The sequence below is a fragment of the Pelophylax lessonae genome, assembly GCF_965119305.1.
Source record: "Pelophylax lessonae genome assembly, chromosome: 8".
Lineage (NCBI taxonomy): Eukaryota > Metazoa > Chordata > Amphibia > Anura > Ranidae > Pelophylax > Pelophylax lessonae.
In genome coordinates, this window is record NC_138775.1 from 41438623 (window position 1) to 41453029 (window position 14407).

The 14407-nt window shown below is 41.5% G+C and overlaps 1 protein-coding gene across 1 annotated transcript in view; it reads left to right on the forward strand.

The window, feature by feature from the left end:
- The window catches only part of FOXP1 (forkhead box P1), a 1279200-nt gene that overhangs the window by 1201268 nt on the left and 63525 nt on the right, over positions 1–14407 (forward strand). Inside the window, exon 12 of the mRNA XM_082265551.1 lies at positions 4862–4963. Within this exon, the coding sequence (XP_082121677.1) occupies positions 4862–4963 (102 nt within the window). The remainder of the gene's footprint in view (positions 1–4861; positions 4964–14407) is intronic.

Here is a 14407-nt window from a genome sequence, read left to right on the forward strand (position 1 = left end):
AGAGGCACAATAGAAAGTAAGTTGCAACTGGAACAGGTATCCGCATTGGAAGATTTCCCCTCACCTCCTGTTCCTGTGACAACTCCAAAGTTTTGAACTTCTTTTCTTTATTTTTGACAGGTACTTGTATAGCGCCGTCAATTTACGCTGAAGTTTACACACACACACACACACATATATATATATATATTCACATCAGTCCCTGCCCTCAAGGAGCTTACAATCTTAGGCCGAACATAGACTTTTCAAATCTTGGTTCTTTGTATGGACAGGATGAATGTACCCAAGTTGATATAGCAATCCCAGTGGGGATGGCTTCCCCCTCCTGGAGAATACAATGGATTGGCTGGAGGGATTCCCTTCTGACTGTGTTGATGGGGGAATTTAGCAAATTTCTTTCCTGCAAATTGCGGCAGTAAAGAATTTTGCTCCATGTATGACTGGCCTAAGGTCCCTTACTCATATTCATACATACTAGGGCCAATTTAGACTGGAGCCAATTAACCTTCCAGCATGTCTTTGGAGTGTGGGAGAAAATCGGAGTACCATGAGGAAACCCACACAGGCACAGGGAGAGCATGCAGTCTCCAAGCAGGCAATGCCATGGTTTGGATTCAAACTGCTGACCCTAGTGCTGCTAGGCAGAAGTGCAAACCAATCTTGTCATTTTTTATACCAAAGACAGTATTCACCAGGACATATGGTGTGCATTATTGTCTGCATACTTGTTTTGAAGGCATCCTACTCTCCCTGTTGGATTTTATATTTGCTTTATATTATGGAAAATATAAAAGGAGCTGGAACACACAGAGATGGGCAGAACCACCCAAAACTTAGGTGAAAACATTTAAGAAGCCAGGGGCTGCCTTAGCCCACCAGGCTTCACCTTGGACTCAAATATCAATTTTGTGTAGGTTGGCCCTTTATTGGTATTCGAAAATGTAAAAATACATACAAAAAAGCGTAAAATTAAGTCCATGGTTTTTAGGAGGTTGCCTGTGTATTTACAAGGAAACAACTGGATATATTTGTTATTGCGGAAAAAGGAATATTCTATTTGAAAATCTTAAAAAGAATTGTGGCCGCCACAGCAGTCCTGTACAGGCAGATTTTATTTTGTGCTATCTTTTAGTAAGACCTTAAAATAAATAAGCTCACATCATCCCATTCCTTTAAAGCACAGGCTTTCTCCCTTCTAAGGAACAACAGAGCCTGAACTGCAGCCTGTAGAGCATAAACGATTGGACACATGTTGAATTTATCCATAGATTTGTGAGTATGTGTCTGGCGATGGACAGTGCAGAATTCAGTGCAGCCCCAAAGGGAGAATTAAATCACACAGAGAACAGTAATAGATTATTAGGAGTGTATAACTCAGTTTATTACGCTTTTTCTTGTTTTCTTTTCTTCTCGTTGTTTGCTAAACTCATCTTTATATGTAGGGTCACAATCTCTAACTATAGCTGTTTGGTTTTCTTGGAATCCTTTGTCAGGATTTTTGGAAATCCTTCAAGAAATAATAGCTTTACTAAGAAATGAGTTGTCCCTGCAAAACTTAAGAATGATTCCCTCCCTTGAAACCCCCCACCCCATCTAAATATGGTTCATCAGTCGGTGCAGAAGGCCTGTCTGTCTGACAAGCATGTGCTCAGGATCAAAGCATCTTATGACTTGGATCAGTGCAGCTAAATCACTAAGTATCGATTGGGAGATTTCTGATGAAGGGTTAACCCCTTCTTGTTTCCATCATCCCATGTATAAACTTAGCAATTTATATTTTTTAATCATTATTTTCTAATTATAAAATGCGTATGGCAAGAGATCATTATAATATGGGAACAGTCGTGATAATTGTATTGTGTAGGATGTCTATAAAGGTTCCCATTTATCAAGGTTATGGTATAGCTAATCGTAGCTGCTCATATTTAGCCAGACTTGAAGATGTTTCACCACTTAATCCAAGTGGTTTCCTCAGCTCTGAGTGTCTGAAACATAATCTAGCATCTATAACAAAAATACCATTGGGGTTATAAATGTTGGGTTATGTTCCTGACTCTGATAGTTGAGTAAGCCACTTAGATGAATGTCAAGACTTTAGAGAACAAGTCCACTTCAATGTGACTAACTACGACTAGCTACATGATGATCATATTAGGGGACTGATGTCTTTGTCACTAGACACAAAAAGTTGTAAATATTTTTTTCGGCTTTTGGTGTGCCATTGGAGGAATTATTAGAGGTACACTGGGAGATATCTGAGCTGTAGGCAAAAATAAATGTTTATTTAGTTACTTGTATGTGAAATGAAGGTGTAACTTTCTGCACTGGCACCAACCCTGCATTAAAGGGGGCGGGGCTTCGCTTATGTTGGACAGGGCTTTCTGGGAGTGCAGCTCTGGCACTTTAATTAAATATTATCTGCCAATGAAATTGTGCTAGGGAGTCTAGCTCCACTGCGATGTTCAGTAGCTGCTAAAGTGGAGCACTATAATGGCACAACAGTCAAGTACTCAGAAACTTCACTGTATTCCTCCTCTAAAATATACCAATTCATAAAAAGGAGAGGCCCTGCACTTGGTTCTCTCAGCATTAGCACACTTATTATTGAGTTTTGTCTAATTGCTTTATTGTATGTCCCATTACTTGGTGCTGTATACATTTTACTATACAGGGTCTGTGTTAGGTGTGCTATGCTTGCCATGCACATAACAATATGATAGTTCAATATTAGAATTGTTTTTATGAAAAAATTGCATCAATAGATGGTTCCATCAATAAATGCTCACTTTTGTAGAAAAGGACCTATTTGTTTTGGAAAAAAATGTGATTGAATTAGGCTTTATCAGTCTTTGCCTTTAAGATGATTGATTACTTTTGAGTTTAAGATTGTAAATGATTGAATCCTTATTAATGGTTTATTGTAATGTGTATGACCAGAAGGAGCAGTGGAAGTATAAAGGGGGACCCAGAGAGAGGAAATAATAAGGGATTTGCCTTATGAAAGGCTTTTGCCTTTGTTAATACTTTCTCTGCAACTTTTTCAACCTGCCCAGTACATTAGTACAAGTGAGGTATCTCACCAATGACCCACAATGGCATACATAAAATATTGTGAAGAGGTAATTGGTCATAACAGGCTGTTAATGCATCGCAAGTGCTGTAAACTTCAAGAGCGAGCAATAATGTCATGTCTATAGTGGCAGATGCCCACCAGTAGCTCTCAGGGGAAAGATGTATCTGTCAGATGAGGAAAATGTCCCAAATACTTTTGTTCTCCCACCATTTTTAGTGTAAATCACCTTCCTCTGCACTTCCTTTCCAAGTTTTTGGAGTGCTCTGCGTTTGCTTTACAGTAGATAGTTGGGTCATTTTGTGCCTGATCTCCCTCTGAATTTTATGGGCAGCTTTAAGGCTACCATAGACATTAGATGGTGCAGCTATAAGTCAATCACCCTTGGGCATTTATACTAGCTGCCAGGTCCCTAAAATAAAATGGTTGCATCATGCAACAGCTCTTGGTTGGCATGTAGATTTGGGTGGCACTAGTGCACCTTAGATACATTCGGTGTTGCAATCAAACAAGGCTTTCTAACATATCTATTTTGTATTCTCTCAACAAGCCTTGACTTGCAGTCACCATTTATAGGTTATATTTAGAGAGCTTTTTAGCTTTTTAATGACAGCAGCTTTAAATATAACGTTTTTCTTACGTGGCGTAGACTTTTGGTTTGAACCTTGACTGGTTGTGTCTGCTGCTGCCCATCAGGACTAGATTATCTTTTGATCTGGCCTAAAACAGCTAGATTGCCATCCAATGTCTCAGGGCACCTTTAGGTATACAGTAGCAGAATACATGACAGATTATTTCTTCTCTTAACATTAACCAATAAGGCCAAATGTATGTGGTTGGCCCTCCAAATAACTTGATAAGTTCAGGTGTTTTCAGTGAAGGGTATTGCTAATGCTCCAGCTTACAAAGACATTTGAGACAATTGTGCACTTCCAGCCTTGTAGCCAATATTTTAATAAAATCCATTTTTATTCTAGCACAACTGTGCTCCTGTACACAAAGCCAATTCTATAAAGACATGGTTTCATGGGTATGGTATGGAGGAACCTAAGTCACCCAGACAGAACCCTGACCTCAGCTCTACTGAACACCTTTGGGATGAATTGGAACAGTGATAATGAGCCAGATCATTTCATACAACATATGTACCTTAGCTGAGAAATGCCTCCTTGGCTGAATGGGCACAAATTCTTACAGACGGACTTCACAATCTTCTGGACAGTTTTTTTTGTTTCCCCAGAAGTGTAGAGGCTTTTAAAACCGCAAAATGAGATGGCAACTCCATGTTAATACCAACAGTTTTGGAATGGGATGTCCAGCAAGTTTATATGTGTAATAGTCAGATGTCGACAAACATTTGACCATATAGCGTAGCCTAAAATATAAAAATATACAAAAACTTGTGTTCACAAATAACCGATCCTTCTGAAGGACAGTCTTCCAGCTCTGGTCCATGAGTTTTCGCTAAATCCATAGTTAAGCTGAGGGCTCCTTTAAAGAGGTGAGGGAAGGGGTTAAAGCTCAGGATGGTTACTCATTATACTAGCAGGCTGTTTTGATGTAAAGTGTGGTGTATACAAAGCAACACAGGTTCCCACTTGTTTTTGCTTGCTGAGCAGCTTCATAAACAATACTTGATATGCAAAAAAGGAAGTTATTTTTAATAACCTTGTTCCATCTCGGCCTGCTCGGCTCACCCCAGGGATTCTGTATGTGTTTATTTGTTCATATTTGCAATCAGCTTGTTGATGATCCATTAGTGAATTTCGTATATGTAATTTCTTTTTTTAGCTCCCACGAGGACTACATGCAGAATCACCCCTTATATGGGCACGGTGTATGCAAGTGGCCAGGCTGCGAGGTTGTGTGTGAAGATTTCCCATCATTCCTTAAGTGAGTAATCTTTTATGTTCTATTCTGTACAGACAGAAAAGGCCAGTGTCTGTAAGAAAGCTGTCTGTGTGTTGCCTATAGCAACCACAAAAATATCTAAAATTTCTTTAGACTTTTAAATATTCAGCCTAGTTGAGCAATTATCATATATAGGTACTGATATGCCCCCTGGGTCACCTGGTGGGGATCTCAGAAAAATGTATTTTCTAGTGATGATTATGTTAAAGGTGCACTCTGGTCAGACATGGAGGTTTGAGATGCAAATTCTCAAAAAGGGATTCTAAATCCTAAAGGGATTCTCAAACCTCCATGTCTGACTCTGGTCAGACATGGAGGTTTGAGATGCAAATGGAGAACATAACCATTCTTCTTGAGTCTTGAGCTTTACATCCAGGCCTTGTTTTTTCAAGGAACCCCCGTTTGTGATGCCGAAGAGCAATTCCTTACATACACAAAGCTTGAAATTTGAAAGTGTTAGCCACTAATCTGACTCACCTAGGATGACAAAGATCATCTAGGTCTAGGATGTCACTACTACCATGGAAGTATCAGCATCCTAGGTAAAGACGGGAACCTGATTTGGAATTTTGAAACTTATTGGTGATACAGGGGAAGGAATTATGCAATACAGATTTGGGAAGCAAACCCTCCTGCAAATGAGAATCTTCCAAGGAATGGATTACAGAGTTCAGAGTAATTTCCATTAAAGGGATTCCTAAAGTTGACTTTTCTTACATTTTTTATCATTTTTCTGACAAATTTTATTCATTTTTTATATAGCACTGACACTTTACACTGCAATTTACATAATGTAAATTTACATCAGTCCCTGCCTTCGAGGAGCTTACCAATCTAAGGTTCACACAATCACCTCACATGCATACATACACATACTAGGGCCAATTTAGATAGGAGCCCATTACCCTACCAGCTTGTCTTTGGTACATGGGAGAAAACTAAAGTACCCAGAGGAAACCTACAGAAGCACAGGGAGAACATGCAAACTCATGCAGATAGTGTCCTGGTTAGAATTCGACCCAAAGACCCTCGTGCTGCAAGACAGGCTTGCTAACTACTAAGATTTTGTGCTGCTATTTTTAGTTGCTGCTTGGAATTGCACCTTAAACCGTACAAAGTAAAGTGCAAATGCATGCCACTAATTAGCAAGCCCTGCAGGTATGTGATAGAGTAATAGGAACCCCAAACCCATGGAATTCTTATGCAAATCCCACCTCATCTAGGAAGCTGCCACCTGGCCCTGACCCTCTTTGCCTTGCTAGTGGTTAGACCATTCATGAAAGTGAAGGGTTACGAGGGAGGCCAACATCCTAGGTGAAGATGAGGATTATATTACCTATGTTCGGGAGTTCCAACTATTCTACAACATAACTAAAGGTTCTTGGAGGCATACCACGGTGTCTGATTTGGTTTGATAAAGTGATGGATTAGGATATTTAACCTGATTCAATTATATATCCACCTGTTAATTTTTATACATAATACCAAATGTGCTTGTCTGCAGAGGACGCTTCACTGCTCAGAAATGTGATCATGTACAAAGTGCACAAACATGCTAACCAATCACATTTCCAGTTACTGCAATCATTTGGGTATTTGATAAATGATGGTGAATGATAGCAGATGGCACAGGTCAGGTGCCTACACTTGAGCTTGCTGCCCCACTTTCCACCCAAAAATGAAATCCCGACAGATCAGAAAAGGCTCCATCCCGACAGATCCCCAGCAGCAGCCGGTGGGAGAGGGGAGGGGGGAACCTTGCAGAGCTGTGGGGACGAGGGGGGCAGAAGAAAGAAGCTGCATAGGAGGAGCAGTGGGGGTACCTACATATAAAGAAACTGATCTCTTCATTCCCCAATCCTGCTTCTCCTCCTTTCCCTCCCACAGGCATTCAGTGTCTGAAGGAGGAAAATGAAGAGATGGGTTCCTCTATGCTGGTTTTTCTCAATCTTTTTGTAGTCAGGGCATCCTTGAAACACAACACATGCATGTAAACACATATACATATACATACTCATATATAGTATCTCACAAAAGTGCTCAGACCGTACGCTGCACACTGCATCAAATTGGTCTGCATGTCCCAGAAGGAAGCCTCTTCTAAAGATGATGCACAAGAAAGCCCGAATACAGTTTGCTGAAGACAAGCAGACTAAGGACATGGATTACTGGAACCATGTCCTGTGGTCTGATGAGACTAAGATAAACTTATTTGGTTCAGATGGTGTCAAGCGTGTGTAGCGGCAACTAGGTGAGGAGTACAAAGACAAATGTGTCTTGCCTACAGTCAAGCATGTTGGTGGGAGTGTCATGGTCTGGGGCTTCATAAGTGCTGCCGGCACTGGGGAACTACAGTTCGTTGAGGGACCATGAATGCCAACATGTACTGTGACTTACTGAAGCAGAGCATGATCTCTTCCCTTCGGAGACTGGGCCGCAGGGAAATATTCCAATATAACCTCCCCCAAACACACCTCCAAGACGACCACTGCCTTGCTAAAGAAGCTGAGGGTGAAGGTGATGGACTGGCCAAGCATGTTTCCATACCTAAACCCATTGAGCATATGTAGGGCATCTTCAAAAGAAAGGTGGAGGAGCACAAGGTCTTTAACATCCACCAGCTCCGTGATGTCGTCATGGAGGAGTGGAAGAGGACTCCAGTGGTAACCTGTAAAGGTCTGGTGAACTCCATGCCCAAGAGGGTTAAGGCATTGCTGGAAAATAATGGTGGCCACACAAAATATTGACACTTTGGGCCCAATCTGGACATTTTGACTTGGGGATGTACTCACTTTTGTTGCCAGTGGTTTAGACAATAATGGCTGTGTGTTGAGTTATTTGGAGGGGATAGAAATTGTACACTGTTACACAAGCTGTACACTCACTACTTTACATTGTAGCAAAGTGTCATTTCTTCAGTGTTGTCACATGAAAAGTTCTAAGAAAATATTTACAAAAATGTGAGGGGTGTACTCAATTTTGTGAGATACTGTATAAGCGCATACAGACACATACTGTACACACCTATATATAAGCACGCACACATAATACATATACACATATAGAAATACACACACACACATATATATATATATATATATTTATATATATATATATATATATATATATATACCCAGTATAAACACACACACACATACATATATAAACACACAAATGTATACACACATACATGCACACACACATATATAAAAACACACACAGGTATACACACTTTTACACACACATACATGTACACACACACACCTACACACACACATACATACATGTACACACACACATGTATAAAAACACACACACATGTACACACACCTGTACACACACACATATATAAATGCACATTTGCTCACACATATAAACACACACATAAACACACACATACAGTACATATATAAATGCACAAACATACAGATAGCCTTTTAAAAAGCATCCGAGTACTGTACCTTAACTTCCTGCTGGGTATTGCACTGTAGGGGGAGGCAGAGGGCACAGCACTGTGTTTTCACTTTCTTATGTGTTACCAGCTCCCGCAGTGCCGTTTTACAGTTCGGCTGAGGATCGGGGAGCTCGGTCTCAGCCCCCCCCTGCCGCTCCTCCTATCCAGGATTACAGGGGGCCCGCATGGACCCGGTCACAAGGGCGACTCCTGTGACCCCTGTGCGTCCGCCCCTGGCTCATATACAGCATTTTTGTACAGGAGTTTAGGAGAGCTTAGGAGTTTTCGGGAGAGTTTAGGAGCATTCAGCTTTTTTTGTGCCAGAAAACTCCTCTCAAAACCTCAAACCAGAAGGGTTTATTTCTGCCTCTAAACGCTGAGCTTAAAAGAGAAGTTTTGGATTTTAAAAAAAGATAAACATTTATACTCACCTAGGTGGATGCAGCATCGATCTAATGCTGCATCTGTCCCTCTCCGGGGCTGCAGTGAGAACTGAGCGACCAAAAACCCTACGTTTTCCCCCTACGCTCTGAGTAGAGATTTGTGACTGTCACTCAGTGGCTCTATGCTCTCCCCTCCAGCACTCACTGGAGGACTGGGGTGTGGAGGGGGTGGGAGGGGCTGTCAGTTGAAAATGGGTCAAAGAAGTGCAGAATGAACTGCACTCTTATGATCCATAGAAGTATGGCCAAAAAAGCTTTGGCCATACTTCTCCTTTAAAATATGCCATTAAACATCCTACTTGAACACATAGGATAACATTGAGTTGCTTCTACAGGCAAAATGCAAAACTCCATTTTTTTTTTTTATAATCCAATGTGCATGGACCCTGAATGTGCAATAATTGCATTGTAACGTGCATTGGTTTAAGGCAGTCCATTTATTATGAATGGCCTGCCAATGCACATTAACCTGGCATGCAGCATTTGTCCTGTTACAGCACACCCCAACCCAAAGATGGTTCAAATCTTTGCATTGGGGTGTGCTGAAATGCTAGTATGTTGCACAGCCTTAGAGCATTGGGGTGGCATTCAAAATAAATGGCAGCACACAGCACTGTGTTTATTGTGTTACAGGTGTAATGTGCAGTAAAACACACATTGTGCCAAACTTTACCATAATGCACTAGTGTAAATAGATCCTTCAGTAAGTTAGAAAGAGGCTAGAGGTTTGGAAAAATGTTTTGTACAGTCCTGGAGACTATGAAAAAAGTTTTGGCTAGTTAAAGAGTAAGGATGACCATAGACGGTTTGGATCTCGGCCGGTTCAGCAGGAACCTGCTGAGATTCAAACTGTGTATGGGCAGGCTCAATGTACCAAGTCGACCAACTTGGGTACAATCAGCCTGCTGGATTTTACTTGCAATTATTGCTATTGGCTGCTATAGCCGCTAGAAATAATCACTGTCTTCTACTGGCGGTGATGCTTTCCCCCGCCCGCCCGGGAAAGTACAATGTCTCGGCAGGAGAGATTTCCCTGTCAGCACTGTCTGTGTTGATGGAGCAATTATGCAAATTTCAATGGGTTGCAGGAAAGAAATTTTCACTGTCTATGGCCTGTCTAAATTCACCTTTTCAAGAAAAGGAAAATGTGATCTCCAAATGTCTTGGCCACCCCAACAGACTGTACACCATGCACTTCAATACACAGCCCCGGAGTGTGTACCCATCATAACGCTGGCAATGATAAGCGCTCCTTGGTCAGCACAGCCATGTGACTGTGCTGACCTTTGAGAAGTCCATCTGAGGCTTCTTCTTCTAGTAAGGTATCCCAGAAGAAAGAGATGCTTCTCATTGGTCGCCATGGTCACGTGGTTGTGCTAACCAATGAGTGCTTGCCATTGCAAACATTATGATGGATACTCACTCTGGAGCTGTTTGCTGTACAGACTAATTTATTGGCAGCATGGGGCACAACGGTTGCTATGTGCTGTGGGGTTCAGGGGACTAGTTAGAATATTTGGAGTTCATTTTTTGTGAAAAGGTGAACTTATCCTATAAGTGCCGGTTCACATATGTGCGGCTGCGGCGACCGCATGTAATATCGGAGCGCACTGCTCCTTCATTACATGCGATCGGCTGTGCGGTGCGAATTCAGCCATACAATTTGTATGGCTAAATTCGCACTGCACCCGTTGTAAAGTCGCACATGACCCTTTTTTTAGCCGCATCAGGATCGGATCGCACAGTGGTTCACACTTGTGCGATCCATCCTGTGCGAACTATAAAGATCGAACTGCGATATGCGATCAAACTGGGGGTGTCGTTAACATTTCATTGACACCCCCAGCATATCGCATATGGCAGTGTGAACTGCCAAGGGTGCATTTGCGATGCGGGAACAGGCTGCGAATTCGCAGCCTTCCCGCATCGCATAAGTGAGAACCGGCACTAAGTAAGATTCATTGTATGTTTTGGGATCTGGAGTCAAACCGTATTTTATTATTTTTATGCCCTTCATTAAATTGGGTTTTCTGACATACAATGTTTCCTGGATTGAATTAGCAATTATTTTATGTATTGCCTGATTGTATTTTCTTTCTCCTATGATACATTTCACTTATTATTCTTTACCTTGCAAATTCTAAGCAGACAGTTGATGACCCTAGAGAGTTAACTGCAACAAATAAGGTGTTGTTTGATGTTAAATTCTGCACATTTGAAATGTTTATTTTGTGGGTGTAGGTTTGTTTTCTAAAGAATGAGGAAGTGCTAATTATGAAAAGTTAAGCATACAGATGGTTTTCACCTAGTTCAGGATTAACTGAATCCCCCCCACCCCACCTCTTTGTTTTTTTTTTCTTTCCATCATATAAGTTTAAATTAAAGGTAAAAAAAAGTTTTAATAAATCTCCCTCGTTTTATATTTTATTATTATTATTTTTTAAGAAAGTGTTGTCTGCATGAAGGGTACCAGTGAGAGCGCTCTAATGTTTTCACAAGTGTTTTTATCATGGTAACATTTTGCTTACTTTAGTTACTTGCCTAAAACTACTTGGAACATGTTAAGAAAACATTTCAAAAAGGTTCCTACAAAGAGGCTTTTGTTGAGCAGTAACTGTGAGGCTGTACAGCTCACAAAGGTGTTAACTTTCAACCCCTTAAGCACTTCCACATGAAATTCCAGGATCGATGTTTGTGGTTTTGGAAAAACAAAGTGTATGTTAAAGGAACCAGGTACACGCTCAAGTAGCATGGAAATAATACATCGTTTCAAACACATTCATCTGCATGTCAGAAATGTAACATGGCAAAATTAAAAAAAAAAAAAATAGGCACGGTTTTCAAACGGCCCCCTTGTCTACTGTATATATTCAGCATCGATTTTGTCGCCTATTCTTAGCATTGTCTCCTGCTGGTCCACCATTACCAAAGACAATTCAATGGAAGTGTCTGAAGGAAGACCTGGGCCAGCAGTAGTCTAGAATCTGAGCCTCCCTTTCATTCCTTTGGTGTGGGGGAACTAATAGTGGAGGCTGATTGGTAACCATGAACAGTCCTTCTGAGTTTTGAACAAGGGAATGGCTCAGGAAGCACAATACCAGCGTGGGAAGCTTGAGTTGGAAGTTGCAGTTCTGTGACTCACAATATGGCATGCTGGCTCTAGGGCCATGAAACATGATCTATTTAAAAGTAGTAATACTCTATTAACCACTTTAGCCCCGGGAAGGATTTGCCCCCTTACTGACCAGGCCCTATTTTGCGATTCGGCACTTCGTTATTTTAACGGACAATTGCGCGGTCGTGCGATGCTGTACCAAAACTAAACGAACGTCCTTTTTTCCCCCAAAAATAGAGATTTCTTTTGGTGGTATTTGATCACCTGTGCAATTTTTTATTTTTTGCGCTATAAACAAAAAAAATTTGAAAAAAAACAATATTTTTCACATTCTGCTATATGACATTCTCAAAAAAAATAAAAAAAAATAAAAATATTTTAACATTTTAGGCCAATTTGTTTTCTGCTACCTATTTCTGGTAAATCGCAATGTGCATATTTTGATGTTTGTGCAAAAGTTATTGCGTCTATTAACTACGGGAAAAATTTATGTCATATTACTGTTTTTTTTTACGGCGGCGATCAGTGATTTTTTCCGTGCCTGCGACATTGCAGCAGACAGATCGGACCCCTAACTGATATTTTTGACACTTTTCGGGGGACCAGGGACATTACTACAGTAATCAGTGCTAAAAATATGCATTGTTACTGTAATAATGACACTGGCAGGGAAGGGGTTAACACTGTGGGTGATCAAGGGGTTAAATGTATGCCTAATGCTTACTGACTTGTGTGTGTGTGTGTGGGGGGGGGGGTTCTGTGACAGGCACCGAGATCGCAGTTTCAGCATAGCTGAAACTGCTGATCTCTCCCTGCCTATCAGTGAGAAGATCCGCCTGCTTTGTTTACATAAGCAGGCGGGTCTTCTCTCCGTTTCCCAGACGATCGGGGGAGGAAGGCGGCAATCACCACCTCTCCCCCCCCTGTCCCGACTCCCACTGTGTCTAAACCGCTTCCCCTCCAGTCGCACTGCCGCAGTAATATTACTGTGGGTGGTCAGCAAGTGGTTAACTTCGCTATGTAGTTCTGTAGATAGAAATTGGGAGTTTCCATCACAGGCATCTTACACATTGTTTTTATTCCTTTTAAATCCCTACTCTGGGCAAAACGGCAAAAAAAAAAAAAAAATACCCTGGTAGTGCTTACCTTACTCTACAAGGGTTAAACACTTGTTATGTATAGGGGGCTATAGAAGAGGTTGTATTACTTACCTTCTCCCTGGTTCAGCAGTATCCTTTGATCTGTACAACAAGTATGCCACAGCCTCTTCTGTAAGCTGCTTCCGGTCGCGATTCCACTTCTGGCACCGCCACATATGATGCAGGGGTAACAGCTCTGTACCGTACATGATGACACCAAGGCTCTGTCCACAGACCTTATTTTGGGGGGGGGCGCACCAGAGGATACAGCCGGAGTGGGAAGCCAGGTAAGAAATATGACCCCTTTGTAGACTTAACCAACATTTAACCCTTGCAGTGCGGGGAGGGCTTTTTTTTTTTTGTTCCTAGAGTTGGACTTTAAATCATATGGCTCATTGTGCCTCAGTGGCCTCCTGTGGGGACAGCAAGTTTTGGGAATAAGCTAGCACCAAAAGGGATACATTCTGATGATTTAGCTTATAAACTTACAGGGAAGGGGTTAATACTGGGGGTGATCAAGGGGTTAAATGAATGGGGCCTCAAGGACTGCAGCCACACCTTGGTCTGAAGTTGAATGAGACCCTATTTGTGACCAATTTGCTTACACCTAAGAGTGGCCTGAGGAGCTCTAAGTGTCCATTCACATTGATCCGACTTGTCAGGCAACTTGTCAGCCTGACAAGTCGCGGTCCTCGCGCTCCCACTGTGTAGTACAGGAGCCGTTCTAATAGGAGCCACACAAGTCGCTCCGACTTAGAAAAAGGGTCCTGTACTACTTCGGGGCGACCTGGAGGCGACTTGCATAGACATTCATGTTATGAAGTCCGTGCAAGTCGCGCTGAAGTCTTGCTGCACGCGACTTCACAGGTCTCCCCTGAAGTCGGAGCGACCTAATGTGAACGGGGGCTGAATGGTTTTGTTTTGTTTTGTTTATGGAGGCTTACATTGGTCAAAAGACACACATAGTAAAAAACAGACAGTGAATGTGCCACCTTCATTCCACTGTCCTTATTTAGTAATGGTGGCGGTCTTTATAATTTGTTTAAAAAACAGTTTTTGTTATTTCCTGTTAAATGTGCATAAAGTATTGTTCCGCAAAGTAGAAGCCTTTGCAAAAATAACAGAAGATCATACATGTCATGTTACTTCTTCTTTAAGTGAGAGGTTCTAAACTCTGGGCCAGTTGGACAGCTGGGGTCCACAGGCAAAGAAAGCAAAAAGTATTAGCAAAGTAATATTTTTAATGGCTAACTTAAAATATACAAAAAATATAAA